At 42.8% G+C, this 24,346-nt stretch overlaps 1 protein-coding gene across 3 annotated transcripts; it reads right to left on the bottom strand.

Moving 5' to 3' along the window:
• Positions 1–227: 227 nt before the first annotated feature.
• Positions 228–21,743, bottom strand: LOC111853556 (calcium-activated potassium channel subunit beta-2-like). 3 transcript variants are annotated; one of them, XM_023830562.2, is made up of 5 exons: positions 21,662–21,743; positions 6,383–6,478; positions 4,687–4,857; positions 2,984–3,179; positions 228–2,505 (listed from the first exon to the last, which is right to left on the bottom strand). In XM_023830562.2, exons 1-5 carry the CDS (start codon positions 21,703–21,705, stop codon positions 2,221–2,223), a joined length of 792 nt encoding a protein of 263 aa, XP_023686330.2. In that variant the 5' UTR covers positions 21,706–21,743; the 3' UTR covers positions 228–2,220. The 3 variants fall into 3 exon arrangements, with proteins under 3 accessions (XP_023686330.2, XP_023686329.2, XP_023686331.2); XM_023830561.2 differs by lacking the exon at positions 21,662–21,743 and adding an exon at positions 15,181–15,330; XM_023830563.2 differs by lacking the exon at positions 21,662–21,743 and adding an exon at positions 14,174–14,769.
• Positions 21,744–24,346: the final 2,603 nt, after the last annotated feature.

The raw sequence follows: 24,346 nt of genomic DNA, 5'->3' as shown, positions 1-24,346 counted from the left end.
CACAATATGACTGAGGGACTCTCAAGAAGATCAGGTTTCGTGTTGCCATTGGTGGCTCAGTGGTTTAATTCTTGCCTGCCACCTGGTTTAGATTCCCAGCCAATGTAATGACTTTTGGGGGCAGACTGACAAATCATTGTGCAGAGCGTGAGCATATGATACCAAATTTCTCCTGTATAAAATTTCTCCGGTATAAAATTAAAATGTGTTGTTTAAATGTGCACATATTAGATTTATAAGCCCCAATGTTTATTTCAGTAACAAAATAGCTGACCGCTTTGAGAGAGCACAATCACAGCATGCTATGCAAACGCCTCACACTGGTTTCATTTTCTACCAGCTGTACTTAGCAGCTGAAGTAACAGAAAAAGTAAAAAATTGATAAAATGATACAATGGCATTTTAGTAATTTAGTTGACACCTGACACACTCATTGTTTAAATTTCCTCCTCCAGCATCCTAATACATTAGACCAGGGCTAGCCAGTCTTATCCGCAAAGGGCCGGTGTGTATGCGGGTTTTCGCCGCAACTCCCTAATTACATTACTAATTAGAGGACTGATTGGCTTTTGGTATTTGTGCCCAGACTGCCACAGAAAATGTCCCTCAGGGACAAATAAATCATGTCTTCAACATGTGATATAGCTACCAACCTGTCCCTTCTTATATTTTGACACTATGTTGATATCTGATGAAAACCACGTATGTCCACTTTTTGACATATTCGTTATAAATGGAATATGCTGATTCTCCTCTGATTTGAGCATTTAACATCGAAACTGACCAACAAATAGATGTTTTGTCTGTACGAAGTATGATGATGCTGTACGAAGTCATCTATTTAACTAGTATTTCTGTTTGTACTAGTTAACATTTGTTATATATTAATATGACTTTATTGACTCCTTGTGTGGAAATTCTCTTTTCACTGGTCCCATCTTGCTCTCTGTGACACAGACACGTGTAGGTGACAGCAAGCCTGACAGCGAAGGGCAGCCACCCGTAGGGATGCCCATGGAGCTGGGGGTTAAGGGCCTTGCTGAAGGGCCCACAGATGTGACGATTTTGCCGAAAATGCATTCGAACCGGCACCTCATACCCAAGATGATTTACATGGATTACTTTATATCACTGATTTTAACAACTTACCACTGACAGCTAGATAGCTAGCTAACTAACGTCATTGTTAATTATGAATATAAAGCAAGAGTAGTTTCCATCTTGATGACATTTTAGCCATACTGACAGTAATCCATGTAATACATTTAAAACATTAGACCATTCACTGGCGGCTGAGTAAAGATCGGTTTCTATTTCTGCTGCTAAGGGTGTCTTATTACTTTGTTCTACGTTGATTGTGTGAAGCACTTTCTGAGAACATGCCTTTGTTGACGCTGCTGAAATATTAGAGTTTTGGACATACGTGTTTTTCATCGGACCGCGACAAAAATGTAAACCGTAACACTCTTCATCATCACAAGCCGTGCTTGTGCTTCTGGCCTTCCTGCTACGAAAGCTTATTCTGCTCTCATAGCATTTTCTTCCCACCCATGTCCCAACGCCCTGGCGTCTGAAGATCACCACAGACAACATCAGCACCGTTCCAGCTGCACCGCGGCGTCCAGAAAAGACACATTTTCTGATGATTATTAATCTGTGAGGGGTCATCAAATGTCACCCGTCTATTTCCAGCCTTATGTCTCCCCAGTCAGTGTCCTCGTTCGACACCACCACACATCAGCATCCTAAACGCTTAATGAAGCTTTGTGCTCTTTTTGACGTGTTTGACAGCACAGCGTGAAATGCTGTTCTCCCGGAACTGTGAGAGCTGATCCTTACTCCAGACAGACATGGTGTTAGAAACTGTCGAACAGATGCTTAGATCTTCGGGTAAAGCGATTTACCTTCTTGACCCAACTGTGATAGATTTGCGTGACTGTCCAACAAGTTCTGTAGGCTATAGTCTACTCATTGTATCCCACGTATCTCTGTTTAGCTTCCAAACAGGACTTGTGCTTGTTATGTGTGAAGATCGGATTTGGCTGACATAGTGATTCGATGCCCCCTGCTGGACGCTGAGTGAGACCCCCTGGGTCATCCATGCAGATGATTGCTCATTCACAGGAGGAGAAGGTAATAGATTAAAGCAGCACACGGAGATTCCTTTAAAAGCTTTGAAGTGACGATCCCGATGATCCTCCATGCCACTAGAGGGCGCCCTCACCTCTTGTCCCTGCTGATATTGTCGCAGAGCGTAGACAGGTACTGCGTGAGCTTGACCATGAGCACGATGATCAGTCCTATGGTCAGCACGCAGGAGGGCCAGAGGAGTGACTGCAGCGCGCCGGCGTCTCCGTGCTGCCGCGTAAGGAGGACGTTCTCCTGTTGCTCGCTGGGGTCGTGAAAGCAGGGCAAGCGCTGACGGACCCTAAGGCGCTCTGTGATATTCCTGATCACCACCCGTGCCATTGTCTGGTCCCTGTTGCACTTTGGCATGTAAAAACACTGATGGGGGGGTGGGGGGAGGGGGGGCAAGTTAGGAAACACAGTAGTTCATATTCATCATCGTTTAAGGATGTCGAATGTGCCTCTTCGTCGTATCATTACCATAATTAATTCTGTAATTATTCAAGCTGATTAAACGATTGTTGTCGACTGTTAATAACTCCAAACATATAATTCTTAGTAATAATATTCAGTGTTTTTCTGTCACAACTGACTTATAATTCATACTTATAATTGAAATAATTAAGATTCATGTTCTCTTAATGTAATCACGCCGTGCTACCTGCTGTGCATATTGATTGTGTATTTTTGCAAAGGACTGATTTGAAGGAGATTCTGTCTTTATAAGATTTTTCTTAAAAAGCAAAGCTGCGGGTAAATATGTCTCTGTAGGAAACTGAGTTGCTGTTATAGAGCCAGTAAGCTAAATGTACAGTAAGCACGGCATTCTGTATGCTAGGTGAGGATTTCTGCTGACCTGTGAGCTCAGCTCTTGTGAATCCTCGTTCTGGGACAGCCGGGCGATCCTCCCAGAGGCGTTGATCCTGACGAACACCTGCAGACAGGGGTACCTGGCGACCCCCCGGCAGTCGATCCCACAGCTGTAGCTGCAGTTCATCTCCGCTATCACTGTGGAGTTGAGAACGGTGCAAATGGACTCCTCCGTCCACACGCTTGGATGGAGGGAAGGGGGGAGGAGGTGAGAGGAAAAAAACATTGGAGGGTTGAATCAGCTGACTTGGATGTCAACACAAAGGGGCAGAACATGCAGCGCATGGAGAATAGGAGGACAACCCATATAGCAGTGGTGTAGACATGAGTGTTCAGTGGTGGGTGGGATCACTTTGTCAGGTCAATGATGTCCACAGCCCACAGGAGATCAGCTACCCCTCTCAGTGCACTAAAGTCTCAGCCTTTCAATAAAGTTTGGATGTATCTTACAGTAATAATGTGGGGGGAATATGAGGGGCAGGGTGACGTCATGTGACTTACGTAGCTAATTTCAGTTCATTTATTGCTCAAGAGACCAAGGGACGGATCTCATCATTCATTCTGCAGATCCAATGAGACCAACGTGTCTATCACTTGACCAAACTGTATGAAACATGGCTTAGTTTGTAGTGATAAATTTAAAAGTTACATGTTATCAGAAGTAAACTGAGAAAATTAAGGAAAAGACAAATTAACTGTGCAGTGAGCGATATCCGAAATGACTTGCTTGAGGAACTGACTTTAACGTTGCACTCTGTGATTTTAATAATACACTTTAAAATAAAATAGATAAGTCCTCAGTTTCATATTTAGTGCTGTTAGGGAAGATTTGCAGTTTGTGGCAAGAGACAGCGGCTTAGCAGGCAACACAGAAATTATATCCTTACACGCTCAAACCGGCCTCTTCTCTCACGACATGTGAAATGATGACATGTCTAGACAAGGATTAGCACTTGGCTTAGTTTTGGGAGATTAGATCGTGTGTGTGCTAAGTGTTATGTTACTGTATGCAATTCTATTCTTATTTGAATGGATGAAATTATTGAACGGGATGAATTCTGTTATTAATTCTTTATTTATGAAACAAAACTGTAGGCAAACACATTAATGCAGTAGTTAGGAGAGATTAGCAGTTTCCAGTCTGCAGGGTAGTAATCACTTAAGGGATAGAATCACTCCTTCAGGAAATATTGTGCCACATTACATTATTATGTAGCTTTTTCATGCAAGTTTACAGTAACAGAAGATGCTGAGATCCTTATGGGATTAGATTTTGTCCTGGGATTTTCAAATGTTCCATAATAATAATAATAATAATAATAATAATAATTGATACTTTATTAATCCACATGGGGAAATTGTCTTTACGCCTCCCTCAACTTGCTCTTTGTAGAGTAAGTTGTCCGCGAATGTTTCATTTTTCATATATTACATTGTATCAATATATCACGAACAATACAGATTTTATTTATAATAGAAGTAACGTGTAAGTGATAATTACCAGTCTAATTGTTAGAGATGAGTTTTTATTAAAACGCATTTTATGTATAATTGAATCACTATTGCATGTTTAAAATCCAGGGACAAAATCAAAAGCAGTGAGGTCTGATCTAATTGAGGGTGCATGGATTCTGCACGTGAAGGAGCTTGTTAGAGGTCAGAGGTCAGGGAGGAGCGTTCGAGTGGTACCTGTCTAAGTATGGACGCACCACCGTGACCCCAAGGATGAAGTACATCATGGCGGCACAGATGACCATAGTGAGGCCCAGCAGGATGGCCCGATCTTCTCCAGCCTTATATGCCCTCACCGCCTTCCTCTTGTCCTTCAGCTCATACTGATGGATTTTCTGGTAGATTTTCCTGGTGCACGAAACAAACATACATGCACGAAATTTGATTAAAGAGCCCATTATTGGATTAGCCATGACTGTGAATCGTTTGACTCCAGAACTTCCGGAAGTGTCACAGAGGAATCTGGCTTTTGTCCTGCCGCCTCCTGCTTCACCAGCGCCACACCCCCGTCCTTCCTGAATTTCTGGCACTTTTGGGATTAATGAGGCATCCACCTATCTACACATCTGGCATTTCTGCTAACTGAAAGGTCATTCAAAATCCGGTGAAGCCCATTTTCAAAAAAACTGTTGCCTTCTCCTAATGTAGCATGTGAATTTTTTTCACAACCTTTTACAATTCATAAAAACTACTTTAAAATCCCCATTTGCTGCAAAGATTTCATGTGAAATTTAAAAAAATATTAATCTTTCAGTATAACTCTCATTATTAAGAAATACAACATTTGGCTCCCACTTAGTCTTGTATAAATTCTATAAAATGCTGATGTAGTGATTCTTTTGCTGGGTTACATATGGCTGGTTTCTGGTTCTGTAGTAATGGATTTTGTAAATGTCATTGGCTTATTACCTTAGATTTTACGGTCAAAAACATCTGCTGTATTGTCTGTATATATTGCTTTTTAACCTAAGACTTTGGTTTCTCATTTCTGAGATGCAAGTCAATCTACGGGTGTAAATTATGGGGCGATGGGGGGGGTTGTGACCCCCCAGTAATCAAAACAGACCAATGCATGCCCCTGGAGCCCTCTAGATGGCTGGAGACCTCAACCCCCCCATTGTTCAACCCAAAGTAATGCCCTTCAGTCGATCAATCTGTTGATCACTACAGCTACACAACGCAGTTTTCTAACTAGACCTACTAACCAGCCATCCTTCGTTTTCCATAAGATCTAGATCCTTTTCAAAAAATCTTAAGAAGCACATGGAGCAGAAGAACTTCATGGCTGGGATACTGATCCATCACTATGATATTCCATTCCAGAACAGTTGTTAGCAAATTAGGAAAAATCTGGCCGACATGTAAGCAACACTCATAAATTCACACTAATTAGCTAGATTAAATTAACTGAATGAAAATAATTCTGAGCAATTATTTCCCTTTATGTTTAAAAAGAGGTAGAGTGAAGTTTATATGTTTGTTTTATTCTGAATCTAAACAAAACGTAATCGTCAGGCTGCATTCAGAAGTGTATAAAAGGTTTTTTGTAAACTGCATACAAAACACATAGTGAGTTATTTTTCCACTAGTGTTTTCACTTGCAAAAGGTAACTGTCAGGAAAGAGAAAAACAAAAAAACAAATCTTTTCTGTTACACAACAACTGATTAAGTGTTCATTTGCTCAGTGCATTTTGCTTCTGAGTTTAATTTCATCATAACAATGCTGTCTAACTGCCTCAATGAGAATGTATCACTCACACAGACATCAAAGGAAAAAGGGTCAGAAATGTATATGGATCAAATACAAGACAATGAGAACATGCTGTTAACTCTCCGAATGGTACAGGGTGCGGGTCCGGCTGACTTCCCTACCTTCTTCCATTGCTTTGAGGTCCCTTGTTCCCGGTCAACAGGAACATGTCTCCGTCTGCCCCGTCAGGCGGTCTCTTCACAGTGGTCTGGACCGACCTGCCGGAGGAGATGTCTGTTAAGCAACATCCTCCTCTCCTCCTGCTCTGACAGCCATGTTACCCCCCTCGCCCTGTGACCCAGCCCTGGAACGGGCCAGGAACTCTGTCGCACGGGAGGAGAAGGCGGACCGGTGACAGTGACCGAGTGGGCGGCCTGCAGTGTTTCCTCGGAGACGGAGCGTGCGCCTCGGGGCTTCCGAGGAGGGGAGTAAACACTCCCCCTTGTCGCTTCAGTGCAGAAGAGCGCGGAAAGTCGCGGGTCGAGCACCGGCGGCTGCGTCCGCAGACAAGGAACGGCACCTCTTCGCAAGGCAAACCCCTTGCCTGTCTCCTACCTGCCTGGCTGCTGGCAAATCCCTCCCCTCCCTATTCATTTCCAACTAACTACTCATCGGGAAAAGCCGTAGATAATTAGGCAGGCTAAGAAAAGGCATCGATCCTCCCCGAAGGACTCTGGCGTTTGCGAGGAGACGAGTTTAAACGCTTCCCTGGTTCCCCCAGATAATTGGCCTCGCCGGGGTGGCTCATGGTAACGGCTGTGCACAGGTGTTTTTCGGAGAGCCTCAGAGGCTGGCTAATGCCTAAACAGAGCAGATTAGCTTCTGCACCCGGGCACCTGTTTCGATTTCAACACGTGGCGCCCTCCCCAGCCATGATTGGACGCCACAGAATCCAGCTCCGGAATCAAACCCCGGTAAACATTCTTTGCTTCTCTGTTCCACTGCATCACAGCCGCCACAGAAGAAATCTTCTACTCCAGCTTGTTAAAAAGGATCCCAGAAATGGTCTCCCAACGGATGAGCTGCTTCGGGAACATATTTATCCCTGCAGCGTTTGGCGGTATTCGGCGCCGATGAGTAATCTGTGTTTTGCAACTGGTGTCCTCTTGGAATGGCACACATGATTAAAAAAGATCCCTACAGGAAATGACAGCAGGTTGGATAAGATGCCTCACCTGTCAGTTGGCTGGACCCCTGTCTGGGTCGCTCCTCAGAGACTCGGACCTAGACGTCTCTGAAGCGGCTTCAGTCGCCTGACGTTGACCAGATCCCAGTTAGCATACGTCAGGAGACGCTTAATGACCGGCTGTCATCGGCGCGGAGCGGCGTCAGCGCCTCAAGTGCGAATGCGAACGCGGAGACCAGCCAAGTCTTTGGGTTACTAGTGGCAGAAAGCCTCTGGTCTAATCGGCCCGTAGAACAAGCGGCCACGCCGCCTCCCTGCCGTGAAATCCCGCCGTCACCCCACCGTAACACCTGCGGGCGACTGCCAACATCTGGACCATTAGACCGGTTGCGGCATCCATCATCAGTGCGAAGAGTCTGCTCTGTTCCGAGTAGCTAATTATAACCCTATCATCAGGACACAGGACGGCGCGCAGAGGCTTGCAGGAAACGGCTCTTTACTGATCAAAACAAAAAGAAAATCAGTGGCATAGAGCATCCAGGTGTGCAGGGGGATATTCGAATCTCCTTCTGCCACTTGTGACTGGATTTCACATATTACATTTCTGCAAATGTGTGATAAGCTGCAAAACCAGGACAAACAAATAAAGGCAAAGGCTACGAACCCAGTGTAGTCTGTGATTCTTTTTTTTCCCAGGCCATTCACCCTAAATTCGCTATACTGAATCCCGTCCTAGCGTCTCACTTGGCCTGCTTTAAATCCATCGTCCCAGCTGATGTCGCACGCACTCCCAGTGAGAGCACAGATCACTCCCCGCCACACGTTTACTGCTGCTTCTCTTTCATTTTCCAAGTGCCATTATTATTATGACCTTATTATTATTTTAAAGTGTAAAATTGTTATTTTAAAGTGGACAGATGTTTTTGGCAGCTATTTAAACGTCTCAGGGCTCTACTATGTCATGCATATGTAACGTTGTACAAAGAACTTTTTATATGACTATAAATGGTCATGGTTTGGTAAAAAGAAAGATGATTTGATTATTTGCAAAAGTACATTGAAATACCTCTTTTTTTTTTTGTTGAGACGCACAGTCCAGAGCAACGCTTGCAGTCTGAATGCAGGGTCAAGCCTTTAATCTGAGGTTCAGAGGCCCTCGCTTAAGGGCCCAACAGAGGCGAGATTATTTTGCCGAGGCTCAAACCAGCGACCTCACAATGACAGACAGAGAGGCCGAACCCGCCCAGCCGCACGCCAGCCGCCAGAGGCGCCCTCTGCAGGATGCTGGGGGGATCGCAGGGCGCTGATTCACAGAGTCACACAGCACACGGCATCACTCAGCATGCGGTGTCGCTCGTGGTGTCGTTCACAGCCCCGCTTCTCTTAGCGGCCTGGCTCACATTGTTATTTAACACCTGATTACACGCCTAATCTTGCATGTAATGGTGATGCCAATTACACCGGCGACGGCATATACTCATAAAAATGAAACAATAACAGAACAGCCAGGAAATTAAATGAAAAATGTTGTAAGTCTGAGCCGCTGGTCACAAAGCTCTCCTCTCCGCATCCTCAAGCCCTGCTTGCTCTACATAATGCCTTGGTGAGCGATCACTTATGGAAGATTATCTCCAAATACAATTTACATTTTCTAAAAATAGGCATTTTTGTTTTATACAACGAGTGGTAATGAGACGGTCTGTCTGGCAAGTTGAAGCATGTCCGACAGGGAGCTGCAGAAGCCTGCATGCTGGGTTTAGGTGCTTATGCCCCCGGACGCGACCGGAAGAACAAGCCAGCTCTACACACACAGACCTGGGGACGGGAAAGTTTTAACCCTAAGGGCAGTTTATAGAGATGGCAGTTCGGGGGTGGGGGTGGTGGGGGGGGGGTGGGGGGGGCACCCCAAGCCCTGGAGGTGTGAGGCAACAGCGTTAACCAGTGAACCACCGTGCCGCCCCAAGCGGAAACTCTCAGCTGTCGTAGACAAGCTGAGAACGATCTGGGCCTCGTCGCCACATGCTGGACACCCGAATCAATATTAGAAACACTGTTTCCTCAGTGAAAACTCTCTCACATCACACAATAAAAGGTGGAAGCTCCTCAGTCAGTGTAAACAGACCCCAGACATGTGCTCTTCTTTATGGGACTTTTCATGTTTTCTTGACCCAGTAACATCTGCAGGATCATCACTTACAAATCCCTAAATATATATTTAGTTTCTACATATATATACACACATGTACACATACATATATATTTGAAAAGTGTTTTTATGTTTCCATGACAAAAGCTTTTAGCTCTTTTTTTTTATTTTTTTTAAGCGGTTTGCCAAGATTTCTATTCTACCCCACGGGCACCAGAGAGTTAAGTAGGGAGTCCTGCTTAACCCTGACTGGCTAGTGTTCTCATCACCCACCATTAGGGGGCGTCCTTGTGGGCAGTGCTTTACTGACCGTCACACATCTCCTGGTCGGCAATCGGGGCGGCTCTGAAGAAGCCCTTCAGTAGCCCGTAAATTATTTACTGAGTGCAAATTACCCTGGGAGGGAAAAATAACATCGGAAAGGGGTATGGGGGGGGGGCGAGAAAGCCATTTGTGTGATTTAATGAATCAGCTGAAAAGGTGGGTCATCGTGGGGCCTCTCAGCCGAAGACAAGCCTTCATCGGCCCGCTAATTACCTTCCAATCAGAGCCTCTGCCTCGCCCCCCCCATCCGCCTCGCCCCCCCAGCATCAGTGCAGCAACTACAAAACTACAATTTAACAAAAGTACAAAACTCCCATTAAGTGGAAAATTTAATTAAGTAAGAGGGGGAAAAAAATCAGAAATGATAACAAAGGGTGTTCAGTGCATTGAAGATTTAGGTAAACAAGCTGAGGGATCCTAACGACTTGGCTGTCAGCTGAAATTCAGTGAATGTTACAAGTCGTGGTCACCAGGCGGGGGGGGTGACACACCCTCTAAATACATCACGAGCAGGACATTCTTTATGAAACTGTCCGGGACTGTTCAGTGCCCCTCCCCCCCACACACACACACTTTGAGTCACGGATATCAGGTTAATTCTGTCAAATCATTGTGTGTTTTCCTTTTCAGGCCGTGGCTTCGACCGGCCGGGTGTTGATACATGTAATACACACAAAAAAAAGCCTTTCGCCTGGCTTTGGGTCCTCCTGATCTTTGTATGTAGTCTATTTCCTGGAAAAATTAAGATTTGTAGCCTCTTGAGTTGTGTGGTTAGGAGTGCCCTTCATGCACGCAAATAATATAGATTTTCATATGTTTTTTTATACTGTTGCAGCCATTTTGTAATTTTGATTTCCTTCTCAGTTTCAGTATGTTTTCCATTATTGTCATGTTCTTCTTTGCAAAGCATGAAATTCATTTAGGCTCTAATGAGCTACCAATGGTCCCCGTCGTCGTTAAATTGAAAGAAACAAGTTACGGCAGCAGCAGTTCTCAGTGGGGAAACGGAAGACGCAAAACGTGGCCGATCTCCTTGCCGAGTGATGTACTTCTAGGGGAAGACTTTGCAAGGATTTTGAAGAGATCTTATGGAAAACTGCTCTACAATGCATCAAAGTTTGGAAGTCGGCTTTAAAATGAGAATGAAAATACCCTCAAAATCAATAATGTTTATCAAGTTTGTTATTTTCATGCATTATTAACATACCTTCTTTTTTATTTATTGAAGGCATGTGGACTTAAGAAAAGCATCGGCATTCAATCTTCTTTGCATTAAAGGTTTTTATTTGAAACTGCGGGTCAGATTTACTAATGTTTTGCAGCAGCACAAACCTTTTGGCGTTAAAATAGCGCAACTGGAATTTACTAAAGACGCGCAGTGAAAAGTTAGCGGCAGACAGGGGTTGACAGTTAATTTCACGACTGGCCATATTGGATATTGATTCATCGGAATTCCCTTTCAAAATACCAAATTTGGGGGAAGAGAGCATTTAAATGAATCACCAACGTGTCTTTCTAGGTTTTGCGATAGGCAATTTACTGTAAGTTGCGCCATTATTTAACGCAAAAAAAAAAAATGCTTATTGCATAATGATAGAGCAAAATAATGTCTTATTTTGCTCTATCCTTGGTAGATTAGGTCAGGTCAGGCTTTCGAAATGAACCAATTGCCTCCCTGTTCATAAATCTGCACATTTTTAGTAGATCACCCACAGAGGTGACCACTCCCATTGGTGCCTTCGTGTTTGTATTGCACTCCCACGCTAATTCACCCTGTTTAGTAAATCCGGCCCTTTAAAAATTTAGGGCAGATTTTACTGAATTCCTGAAGTGTGTCAAAGCTTTTCGAACCCTAAACAAACCTGAAGTTTGTTTTTTTTATTAGTAACCATCCATGTCTCTGGTAACCAGAACTATGGATCTATGGATCTGAGGCCTGTATCACAAAGCTGGATGTTTGGGTTAGCAAGATAATTTGTCGGATTTAAGGTAGTCTGGGAAAAATGTAAGGAACAAAGATTAAGTCCATTTAATCCAGCCAACCAACAAATCTTGCTTTGTGATGCAGACATCCATCCATCCATCCATCCATCCTTCCATCTTCCATCCATCCATCCATCCATCCTTCCATCTTCCATCCATCCATCCATCCATCCTTCCATCTTCCATCCATCCATCCATCCATCCTTCCATCTTCCATCCATCCATCCTTCCATCTTCCATCCATCCATCCATCCATCCATCCTTCCATCTTCCATCCATCCATCCATCCATCTTTCAACCACTTATCCTGGTCACGATATGGAGCTATGCAAAAGTCATAGGCACTCAAAATAAATGTTTAAAGCTATTTTTCTGGGTAGTAAGTATATATTTCCTCAGAAAAGCTGACAATTTAACATAATATATACATATATTATATGCAAATTAACAGTAACACAATAAAAAAAAAATCAAGCAGTAATTACTGGTATCTTTTTTCTTTGACTGGCTAAGACTTTTGCATAGTGCTGTATACAGAGGTAATTTTGTCGTTTCGACTCCCCCCACCCCAAAAAAAATTAAATAAATAGATGTTATCAAGACTCAGTAAATAGCTAACAGGTCGAGTCAGAAGATTGCAGCTGGTTACCAGGACATGCTGCTTTGGAATTCGCTGAACGAGGGACGCGTTTATTTAATATTTAGTGTAGTGACCTTTAGTGGCCAACGGGGGGCCTCCAATCCTTGGTGGCCCCACACAGATGTGTGGTTTGCGTGGTGGTTAAAACCATCGCTGGCTTTATATAAACAACTTTCTGTAGTTATAGACTGTATACAGTAAAAGGCTGTAACAGTGTGTGTATATAGGTATAGTTGTCTGTGTGTTTCCATTATGACAGGAAGGATGATGACAGTTTAGGAAAAGTCGACTGCTATTTCCACACCTTCCTGAATGGGAAGTTTTACTTACACAAAAATGTTCTGAGGGCAGAAAGAAAAATGATTGGTTTGGAGAGATAACCAATCAGATTGTAGAGGAGGTGGGTCCTGATCGGTTGGTCCCGCCTCCTCTTGTTGCTTGGACCCACCTCCTGTACAACCTGATTGGTTATCTCTTTGAACCAATCATTTCCTCTTCTGCCCGGAACATTTTTGTGTAAATAAAACTCCCATGAGTGAGAGAGACACAGGCCGGAGAGGTCAGATGAGACTGTCCTGCCAGTGCATAGGTCCACAGCTCAGGTCTCCTGAAGTGTAATAAAACGTTCTGTACAGCACAGGTTCTACTGAAAGAAATTTCATTAGTGTGCTGAGTGTCTGCTAGTGTCTGCACGTGCTTTTCGCCCAGTATTAATTTCTGGCTCTTGCAAAGTCTCCTTTCATCATTTTAACTGTTGTTCTTCCAGTGGCAGAAAACTAATTTTACTCCAATCTGCTTGAGATGGCCTCTACTTCGTAATTAAAGCCACCAGCCAATTTTACCATACAGTCAAACAAAAATCAGAAATATTTAAGCTACAGAAGAAGCTAAGCTAGTGATTACTGCATCAGGTCTTCTCCAGGTTAAAGCTGTGCAAAGGAAACTGCGGATTCCTTTTTACTGTCATCATTCGATCGTCCAGGGTTTTGGTTCGCCAACAAAAATGTGTCATTAATTATGGTAGTAAATCAGTAAGCTTTGTCTTCATACTGTTTAATCTACCTCCCATCTTGAATAGTTAGTTGAGTGTAAGACACTCCGACTGAAATAGTCATTCACAGAGACGAGTTAGCTGGGACATGTGAAAACCAAAAACATCCTTGTTCCTGTGTACAAATGGCAAAGTATAATTATCATTGTTATCAACGTCATTGAAATTCTACTACCAATCATAGGTCATATTAATGTAACAAACATATGACTTGAGTATCATGACTCTTCCCATTCAGGCTGTATGCTCAGTATGATTTAAGTTCTTAAAGAGCCATATGATGTCATGCCTACATCACACACATTGACACATTGACTCTCATGCAACAAATTAAAATGCTGGAATTGCTGATATGATAATGACGCCCTTTGTGACAGACATTCAGAAAACATGCAGAACGACCCAATGCAGTTTAATTGGCACTTAAGTACGGAAAAAGCGTGAATCTAGAAAGCACACCGCATATTCTGCAGACCTTGTTTTGCGATATTAATGACAAAATAAGTTGCACTGTCACACTTTTTATCTCATCTTAACAGTATGGAAACAATAGGTTCCTTCCTTTAAAGGAAGAGGTTCTTGCAAATTCGGTTCCTTTATCTAAAGCACATTAATCCAAAACAGCTAGAGTTTTATTACGTACCGGCAGCGTCTTTAACTCCACAGAGGTGTTAGTGAAGATGTGACAGAGGATTTACCCACGGTCTGCTCCAGCTCCTAACTTGAAGCAAAGGTAAATCCTGGCAGCCCCGACCTAAGAAGGAGTGTTGAATGCCTCCTAGTTCATTTTCGACTGAAGTAAATGGCGCCACCTACTTGTTGGAATGCTAATTAGCACCCTGCGGCGCTGAGGACCCGTCAGCGGCCGCCCCATAAGTCTGGGGTCTGTGGCGCTGTGTTTCCTAAATGGAGGATGCCTGTTGATTATGTAACAGGAAAGCCAAGGGCAGATAGATGCATATCTCCCCCTTTTTTTTCTGCCGAGAGCCGCGTACACATTGAGCCAGTCGCACTCCGTGGGCAGAGAGCTGCATCGCGGCCCCTAGTGACGACAAACGTGAAAAAATAATCAAGAAAACTTCCCGAGTTAGAAACCTCGTTTGGCAAGTTGGAAATTCCCAGCTGTTAGCCCGCATTCGCACAAGCGGTCCGCATCTAATCTTCGCTTCCACTCAAGCTCCACCGTCCCACATTCTTTCATTAATTGCCGGTCCATTCAAGGCTGTGGTGATCCGGAATCAGTCCAGGGTAAAAAGAATGTAAAGAGAACCAGATTCCAGACAGGATCTTTGCCCTACCCTGGACTCTCTCTCTCTCTCTCACACACACACACACACACACACCGCTGTCTGACTCTGAGGGTGATTCAGAGCAAACAACAAAGCAAACAAAAGCTTTCATTTAAAAAAAAAAAAAAGACAAAACAAAAAAACAAACCTCACATATCTCATATCCACAGTTTACCAAGCATCATGACCGCATACCCAGTCGTCAATGCAGTACATTTAATATATACTAACCCAAATGAGGAAAATCTCACTATATTAGATAAAAGCAAAATCAACGCCATAATATACCCCCTCAGAGGAGAGGAAAACTTCCTGATTCCTGGGCAGGATTTGAAACAACATAAACATCTGGCCGTCTTACCTGAAGAGGTACCCACACCAGCTGGCCCTCTGGGAAGCCGTAGGAGTCTCTGTCTCCCTCATCGGTAATCTGACCTTCGCCCTAAACCTCATCACCAATACCAGTAACATCCAAGAACAACTGTCACCAACAAACCGCTAAAATGCGACTTACGGCACAATCGCGTGCACGATTTGGCGTTAAAACGTCAAAACGATGCATCTTAAGCCGTTAATTAACAAAGCTGAACAAAAACGACTCCATGGAAACTTTACGTCCGGTGCGGAATAAGATCTGAGCCGCGTATCTGCGCGAGACCCTTTCTAGTGTTCCCCTGCTCCAATCCTGCACCCCCTCTGCCGGGACGTGCTCCTCACCTATTAAAGGCCCATCAGGCTCCGGGGGGCGCCAAGCGTGGAAAGGCCAGCGGGCCGGAGACGTCGTCCTTAATGGACATTTTGGGAAGGACTGTCCTGATTGGACTGTGACCTTACCGCACTGCAGAGGTGACCAATCAGGAGACAATGAGAGGTCTGGGGTTTAATTACCGCACTGGGCCAGAGCAGCTTGGCCAAAGTAGCAAGAGGTGCAGAAGGTAACTGTTATTAATGGCCCAGCGTGTTTCCCACTAACCAGCACGTCCGAGAAATAATTATGAGTGTATATGTCCTTCTTTATCTGCTGACTGAGCGCCAGGGATGAGCGCTAGCCGGTGAAAAAGGGTTCCAGGTCATTTCAAGAGCCGCTTCACTGCTCCGAGGACCTTTAAGTATATGCTGCCGACTGCAGGAACAGACATCCTCTTCAAATAGTTCACCGTTATCTTCTATTTTAATATGTGCTTCGAGCTCTTATGCTCCACGGAGTGTACTCGGAAAAAAAACGTATCGGTATTAAATTCACGCGCTGCCAGCCCTTAGCATTGACCCATCACGCTTATCTACGAGGCATTTTTTTGGAGGGGTAGCGTAAATGAAAGAGGAGGTCATTCAGACATGCCGCTAAAACACCATTATCACTTAATGGACAGTAGGAGGGGAGTTGCCTTCGAGCCAACCTTGTGGAGCCATCGCCGCTGTTACTTTAAAGTTGTTCGATATAGATTATGACCCAGGTTTTAGCTGCCAATGAAAGACAGAGGCCGGCTCAAGGAGACGGCAGCTGGAGCCCAACGTGGCTTTAGTGGATATAAACATAAATCATGAAAAATCATCAGAGACTTAAATAGTTTTTTCCTTCAGCTACAATGCAGTCGACAAAACTTTTTCTTTTTTAATATGTGATCATGCAATCAACAGATACACTAATGAGTTTATAAGCAAAGTGCAATGTATTCTCCGTTATTGGACCATTAAACATTTCCTAGAAAAAAATGGCTTAATTGTTTTCAGACAAAAGTCTTAGCCAATTGTTATGGTTTCAGTCATAAAAGCACCTCAAAATGTCATGCGATCTACACTAGAAAATAATTATGGGTGTATATGGGGACAGTGAAGGGGGGGTAGTGGTGAGAGGCTCAGGGGGCCACGTCTCTGTGCCTGTGATCAGCAGCTCACTAGTTCAACCCCCAGCCTCAACAGAACAATCACATATCCACGGGCCCCCGAGTCGGGCCCTCAGCCTCAACAGAACAATCACATATCCACGGGCCCCCGAGTCGGGCCCTCAGCCCTCAGCTCCAAGGGCGTCACACGATGGCTGACCCTGTGTTGCAACCCCCAAGCTATGAAGAGCAAGATGGGACAGGCAAGGAGACAAATCCCTATGTGCACTTGACCCTGTGTGATGGTCAATAAAGGATTATACCTATCTGAAGAGAGGGCCGTCGAGATGCACCCCCATTCTCACCAATGCCAGCAATACACAGAATAAAAAAAAATCTGAATAACTTTCTGTTGTGTTTTTTTCTGCACTATTGGCTTCGACATTTCTGTTTCTTTTATTCAGCTAATATGTTTTCACTAGACTGTGAAATACTTATGCATTGCATTTCTACAATTCAGTTGTTCTTTTCTTCCATCCATCCATCCATCCATCCGTCTACTGCGTCACCTTCTGAGGGGTGCCAGCTGGCAGTGATGCCGCCTAGGCTAGGGCCGGTACGGTCACCCCCCCAGGATATCCCATGCGGGGTCACAGGGGACTGACTAGGCCCCCCCCAGGCCACACAGGGCCCAACACCGGGGTATACTCTGGTTGGGATTCAGAACTTTGCTAACAGAGCTACCTCTCAGTTCCTACAAAAATTCACAGTGGTCACACTCACTGCCACATTGTTTCATAAACCTAAACACCGTATTGTAAGCTAAGGCAAAAATCATCCTATATGAATGCCTGTAGAGTTCAGCTTATTTTAAAATGCATGATCTTTTACATTTTAAATGAAGTAGGATGTACCAAACATTAAGCTGATTAAAGTTCAAGGCCGGGGCCCCGATCTGATCAGTGAAAGTCATTAAGGCCTCGTGCTGCCGACAGGAAACGCTCTCAGGACACAGGAAACAATACTCAATAGTCACTGTTACTCGGTGGCACTCCTGAGTGTTGTGCCACATTGTCTTTTTCATATCAATCGCTGGTTTTGACAAGTCCTTAGACAGCTGTTCTTGAATAAAATGCAGTGAGACAGACAGGAGTTGCATGCAGTAGATGCGGTTTGCAGTGGAAAAGCACAGTTGGATTCATCCTCAGTGTTTACTGCGGCTTAAAAATATAGAAGTGCGACTCGAACACTGATCAGTGGACACACTGATATTCCGACACTGTATTTTATGATTTTTTTTACCATAACTTTGGCTTGCTATTGTTTTCAATACGTCACCATCAGTTCCTTTCCACAAAAAAAGACGTACTGACAAGAAACCTAGCTTTTTTTAGATTTATTCATAGTAACTTTTTATGCCTTCATACCGGCTAAATTAAAGTATCAAGCAAAGTCATAGCAGACTAAAATTCAATATTAAATGGCTATTTCAGAATGAGCATCATCTTTCTTTTGCTTTTACTTAAATTTCAGCAAACTTGGGCTCATTTTAATAAATTTCCATGAATTTTTCCTCCACCAGTGTGTGCTTATTATTTCTGCATTAACATTTTTTAGCCGTTTCTATAAATCAATTTAATGGTCATTTTAGATTTCCAAAGTGAGATATATACCCTTTACTGCACACAATTGAGAGTTGGTCAGTGGGTAGTACCCTTGCCTTATGCCACAGAGTTGTGGGTTCAAATCCCCTTCGATTATGCCCTTTCACTCCACATTGGGTGAGTTTCCTCTGTGTCCTCAGAGCAAGCTGTGTAAAGAGAATTTCCTCATGGGGATCAATAAAGTGACTCTGCACTCTGCAGGCGTTCCCCAAGCCAGCATAACACTTCTTGTGCTGGCTGTCAGACCCACTCATAGACAGGGTGCGACACTTCTGAGACATTTTCAAAAATGACTGAGAAGCAGGAAAGCAAATAACAGCTGGTCACCAGTAGTCATTTGTCTTCCACTGTATGGAAATATTTTGGATTCCATAGTGACAATATTGAGCAAAAGCAAGTCATTTGTCCGAAATGCTTTGTGTCACCACAACTTGGGGCAGCAGCACCAACTTATGACAAATCCTATTCTTTTATAAAAAAATCATGCCCAAAAGTACTTTCAGTCATATCCAGAGTATTCTCAGTCATGTTACTTGTCATGTCCAAAGTACTCTGGGGAATTAGATATTCTCGCCCTGAGATCAAGAGGTCGAGTGTGGGTCGCTCCTATTCTTATGATGCTGTGATGCTCGCACACATGCACACACAGACACACACACACTCACACACACACACACACACACACGCACATGTACGGTAAACATATCCTTATGGGGACCACTCATTCATTTCAATGGGAAAAATGCTAACGCTAACTATGACAACCTTAACCCATACCCTGCCCTAACCATAACCATAAGTAACCTAACAAAATACAAGAGTTTTTGCATTTTTAGTTTTTTCATAGCAGTCACCGATTTTTATAAAATAGAGTTTTCCCTTATGGGGACCAGGAAACCGGTCCCCATTAGGGGAAAAAAACAGATATTTATCACGTTATGGGGACATTGTGTCCCCATAAGGATAGGTAAACCCGCTCACACACACACACACATGCACACACACACACACACACCAGCAGAATAGTACTGTACTCCACACACAGGTGTAACCCAAAGGCTTTCATAACAGACAAGACTTTGCCAAGGTTTCCTTCTCCCTACAGGGATACTTTACCACTCAAGGTTCTCTTTGTTTCATTCATCCATCTATTTCCCATAACCGCTTCTCCAGTGAAGGGTCATGACTTGCCTGGAGGGTATCTCAGTAAGCTTTGGGCACGGAAACATCCTACATGGGATAAATGTGTTTTCCTTATCTCTTTGAAAAACACAAGAACTGGCTTTAACTCAGTGAATCTTCATCTGGATTAAATCGCCGTTGGACAAATGGCAGCATAATAAAATTCCACAATAAAACAAACCATCACAGAGGCATATGAGAAACAATCGAGATTTTAGGGTTGGATGTGTGATCGATGGTGTAAGGCAGAAAGGAATCCTATTTTAAGACGTTCGGAGATGCTTCAGAAGAGAGGAACTTGGAGATAAAGTGTTCCCCAAGTCCCAGTAGACATTTATTTTTAGATCCAACTGTGTTCTGTAAGATTTTCCAAAGTGATTCCCCAAGAGAAAACCCTTGGAAATTTGAACCTAAGCAGAAAAGTATCATCTTTGTGTTGCAGGAATTTCATTTTTCTCTTGGAGAAATAAAATTGAATTTTTTTTTCTTTTCTTCTGGTTTCCATCCACGTTTGGTCTCTCTAAACCTTAGCCGATGTCAAACCCCAGCTGGAACATTGGAGAAAACCCACGGTGCCACAAGAAACCAAAGCCAGGAAATAAATTCAGTGAATACCTCAGTGCAAGACCCCCCCCCATTATTTGCATGTGTGGGGCGTAACACAAACATCAGCGTTCGCAAACCGGAGAAAACTAATTACAATCTTAATCACTGTAACGTGAGAAGTGTGTCGGGGCCTGTTCAGAGCTCGCCATCAGTGTTGTCTCCATGCCACATCACCTTTGAATGTAAACCCATTTACCAGTTAACTGGTTTTAACAGTTGCTTGGCTGTAGTTCTGCTGAGGCCTGCTTGTGTGTCAGGGATGTTCCACCCCAGAAGACTTTCCGTGTGCAATGGGCTCAGATCATTAAAATGACTAAACGACTCTGTGTGAGTCTTTTGAAAGAAATCAGGGGACATTGCTGTTTAAAATAAAGCTTTAATATGCAGGACACCAGTTCTGGTGATTTAAGCCGGCACTCTCTGTGCTCTACTAAGGAAATATTTATGAAGCTTAAAAAAAAGTGATTAAAGTAGGAGAGAGAAGGCAGGGAGAGAGAAACACTACGGCATTCTCCCTCCTCTGTTTGGTTAAGCTCATCTGAAACTTGTAGTGTGGCTATGGTCATCCTGTTGATTTCCCTGAATGCATCTGGGGGGCTGAGCTCACATAGCAAGAAATGGGCTGATTCCCATTCTTCTTCTTCTTATTATTTTTGCTACACAATTTGTCTATTTGTTTGTTTATCTATCTATCTAAATTTTGTTTGACTTCTTCGAATTATGCAACTTCGGTCTAATCCTGAAACTTTCTGCACATATACTGCGGCAACGTGTTATTTTCCAAGATCGTAATGCAGGTGTTTGGAATCATGGGATTCCCGCGTAAGTGGAAACAGCACTGTAGACTGTTACGTCATGTAAATATACTGTACAGAGATGTGAGGGGGGAAAATGCCGGTAATGCTAACAAACTGCAGCGTGTACCTTCTGAGTAAGAGCTCATGGCACCGTTCCCTGTCCCAGACAGCATTGCCTTGAATGGCAATTTGCAGAATAAACTAGAACGACACTATAAGTAGTGAGCAGACTATTATAGCAGAATATGCATTATAACACTGTGCGCGAAGAAAAATCAGTTCTGAATGGATGCTAAGTATTATTCAGCTCTCAGGCGTCCACCAATAATTGTGTATAAACTTATAGTGATCACTGTACTGTTAAATACTGCCTGTAGATTAATAACAAATGTATCGCTACACTTGGTCACTAATAAAGTTCTAGAGCAGCGGCTCACTTTTCTCCAATAACCATCTTGCATAAAATAACTTACCTGTATTGTTAAAATACAGATCTTAAGGGTAGATAATATGCTTTTGTTGTTAAGTGCTCTTTAACCTTTATGGGTGACTTTACCTATAGTCCCCTGTCTATTAATATTGGTGGGTTTTGGAAAACTAATCCGTCCAACTACTAACTAATTTCCTTAAACAATGTTGTACAATCACGTCTCTCTGCCTCTAGATGCTGATATCAGATTAAGGAATTTCTATATGTGATGAGCAGATATAAACCGAATAGATAAGAGGGGGAAACAACCAGCAAATAAACCGAAGGATAAAAATCTCACCTCATTTTCGAACGGGAATTTCTGAAGCTTTCTGTTCCCTGCATAGCGGACTTTCCCCTGGATCTCTGCTCCCATGTGCTTCTGCCGCAGGAAAAGGACCAAGGACGCGCGCTCCTGGGGGGGGGACGCTGTTCGTAAAGTTACAGGAAATAAATAGTAATTGAAATTGTGCAATTGTACCACTAAAAAGTTTCAAAGCAAATACATTTAATACCACGTCTGAAAATAACACAACGCGTATTTAAAATTGTATCCATTAATTGGACACGTTGTTCTCTCTAAATTATTTAAGCAACAACAATGTATACTGACTAGAGACCATATGTATGTTAATTTAAAGCCTGAAGTGGTCACTTGGTAGTATGAGACTTTAAAAACCGGGAGGGGGGGTTAATTTACACTGTTTTAATAGTTTTATGACCTACAGTAAGGCCACTAGAAGACGTTCCCCATTGTGATTTATTTGATATGACCACTAGGGGGCACCATATGCTTTACGCTGATGGGGAATAACTTTTCCTTTCTACTGGAAGTCCTGTTAGTGAGTCATGGGAATACCACGAGATAACTGCTTACTCATGTTTCTCCCGTCAGCATTGAAGAAAGTTTTCGGCAGGACTTATTAGAGACATTCAAAACGCATTTTCTGTTCTGAGGAGCAAATGTACAGTGTTATTGTAAATTATGGCTTTTCCCTTGCATCAACACCTTAATAAAATGGGATCGCTTACTCTATGACAGAGTAAGGTCACATTGTTGCATAACTAATGTAGTTATAATTTAAACCACTTGGTGTCTCTATTTACACAAAATCAATTGTGCTTTTTTTCCAACCCCTCCTGGGACCGACCTTGAATTTCCGAAACCAAATCATTCAGCCATGCTTAAGGATGATCTCAGTTTTTGATTATAATAATAAGCCCATTGAAATCTAGAAGTGTGCATGTACACGGTTCTCGTGTTGGCGTCTTGAAACGAATAATCTATCAAACTCTGAAGTGATCAAAAGGCAGAGGGCAAAAACACTTTACACTGACAGAGAATTACATTTCGGATCTCCTGGAGAGCTATAGGTTCGCCATCCTGGGTTATTCCCTTGTGCCCGTAGCTTCTGCGATAGGCTCTGGACCCCCCGCGTCCCTGCAGAGGACAAGCTGGCATAGAAAATTGATGGATGGATGGTTCTCTTCTAAGTCATATTAGTGAGTCTTGGAAAAAACAAAGAGTATCCTCTTACTCGTGTTTCTCTCGTCAACAGTAAAGAGAAAAAATTAGCTAAACTTATTAGAGCGATTGGAAATGCATTGATGTTCAAATAGAACCTCGCGGAGAGTCGTGGGTGCCCGTATAGCTGTACACCTGTACGCCCTGTGCATGCCCTTGGCATTGTTACTGTGATTCGACCTATCTGGCGAACATGATGTGTGATGTTTCTTTGTTTGCTTGTTCTGTTACCTCGTTATATCTGTATCGCAAATGTAAAATAGGGCAGTATATTTCTTTCTTTATTATGGTGCATTACAAATTGTACAGATACACGGAATATCTATTAACGCACTGAAATTGCCGGGTGATATTTAAACTTTATCAGTATTCTGATTTAGCAGTACCAGAGTTAAAGAGAGGGAGATAATTACATTGGGCGATAATCAGCCATTTCCAGTAGTGGAGGACAAGGGATTTCATCGGCTCATTCACCACTTAGGCTATGAGAGCTCTCGACGTACCGGCCCGTTTACAATTATATACATTTATAATTCAATATTAAGTGTGGCTCCTGGATCAGTCTTTCATTTTCCACATTATAAAACAACGATGTCACATTAGTCCGGTAGGATATCTGTGCTGCCGCAATGGGCAGGTCTCACTTTGTGATAAAATCCTGGAGGTGCCCTTCTGTCAGAAATAAAGACAGAGCAGTGCTCTTACAATATCTCAAAGTTTTGTTTTACCTGAAAAATATGCTTGTTTTACCAGTATTCCTGTTTATCTACAGCATTTCCCCCGCATTTTGTGGATACCAAGTCATAATAATAATAATAATAATAATAATAATAATAATAATAATAATTATTATTATTATTATTATTGATGCCATTACTTATATTCATTCCACAATGAATTATTGTTATTATTAATAATAATACCTGCTTAAATTGTGCCTTTTTATTTTGTATGAAACAAACAGTTTTGAATCATTCCCCGTAAAGTATCCCTACTAATTAAAGGACATTGATAGGATTGATGATAGTGTTAGCCATAAACGATACATCCAGCATTTTATAAATTTGTATGCTTATTTGAAGGATAATTACACAATGGTACACAATGTTAACCAATTTTTTAGACATAAATATTGTGGACAAAATTAATACGTTATAATATTGTTGCATAGAGAGATGACCGTATTTTATGAGGGACAGAGAGTTCAAAAGCAGACAGAACAGCCTGTGAAGCCTAAATGTTCAGAATGTTATGGTAAATTATGGTTTTTATTTTGCATCAACACCTTAAAAACGGGATTGCTACGCATGACACAGTAAGGTCACATTATTGCATAACTCATGGGCAAAGGTGCAATTCTAATTCGAACCACTTGGTGTCTCTATTTGCACAAAAACAATTGTGCTTTTTTTCAACCCCTCCTGGGACAGACCTTGAATTTCCAAAACCAAATCACTCAGC

This window comes from Paramormyrops kingsleyae, chromosome 21, assembly GCF_048594095.1.
Source record: "Paramormyrops kingsleyae isolate MSU_618 chromosome 21, PKINGS_0.4, whole genome shotgun sequence".
Classification (NCBI taxonomy): Eukaryota; Metazoa; Chordata; class Actinopteri; order Osteoglossiformes; family Mormyridae; genus Paramormyrops; species Paramormyrops kingsleyae.
Note: the sequence above shows the minus strand (reverse complement) of the source record. Positions and strands in the feature narration are given on the sequence as shown.

What these genes read in the sequence shown, in the direction of transcription:
- LOC111853556 (XM_023830561.2), bottom strand. Translation starts at nt 15,290, where the DNA reads ATGTTACTGGTATTGGTGATGAGGTTTAGGGCGAAGGTCAGATTACCG. An exon ending in TGGTGTGGGTACCTCTTCAG is followed by an intron (nt 6,479 to 15,180) that starts GTAAGACGGCCA and finishes CTCCTCCGGCAG; the next exon opens with GTCGGTCCAGACCACTGTGA. An exon ending in CACAAGAGCTGAGCTCACAG is followed by an intron (nt 2,506 to 2,983) that starts GTCAGCAGAAAT and finishes CCCCCCCATCAG; the next exon opens with TGTTTTTACATGCCAAAGTG.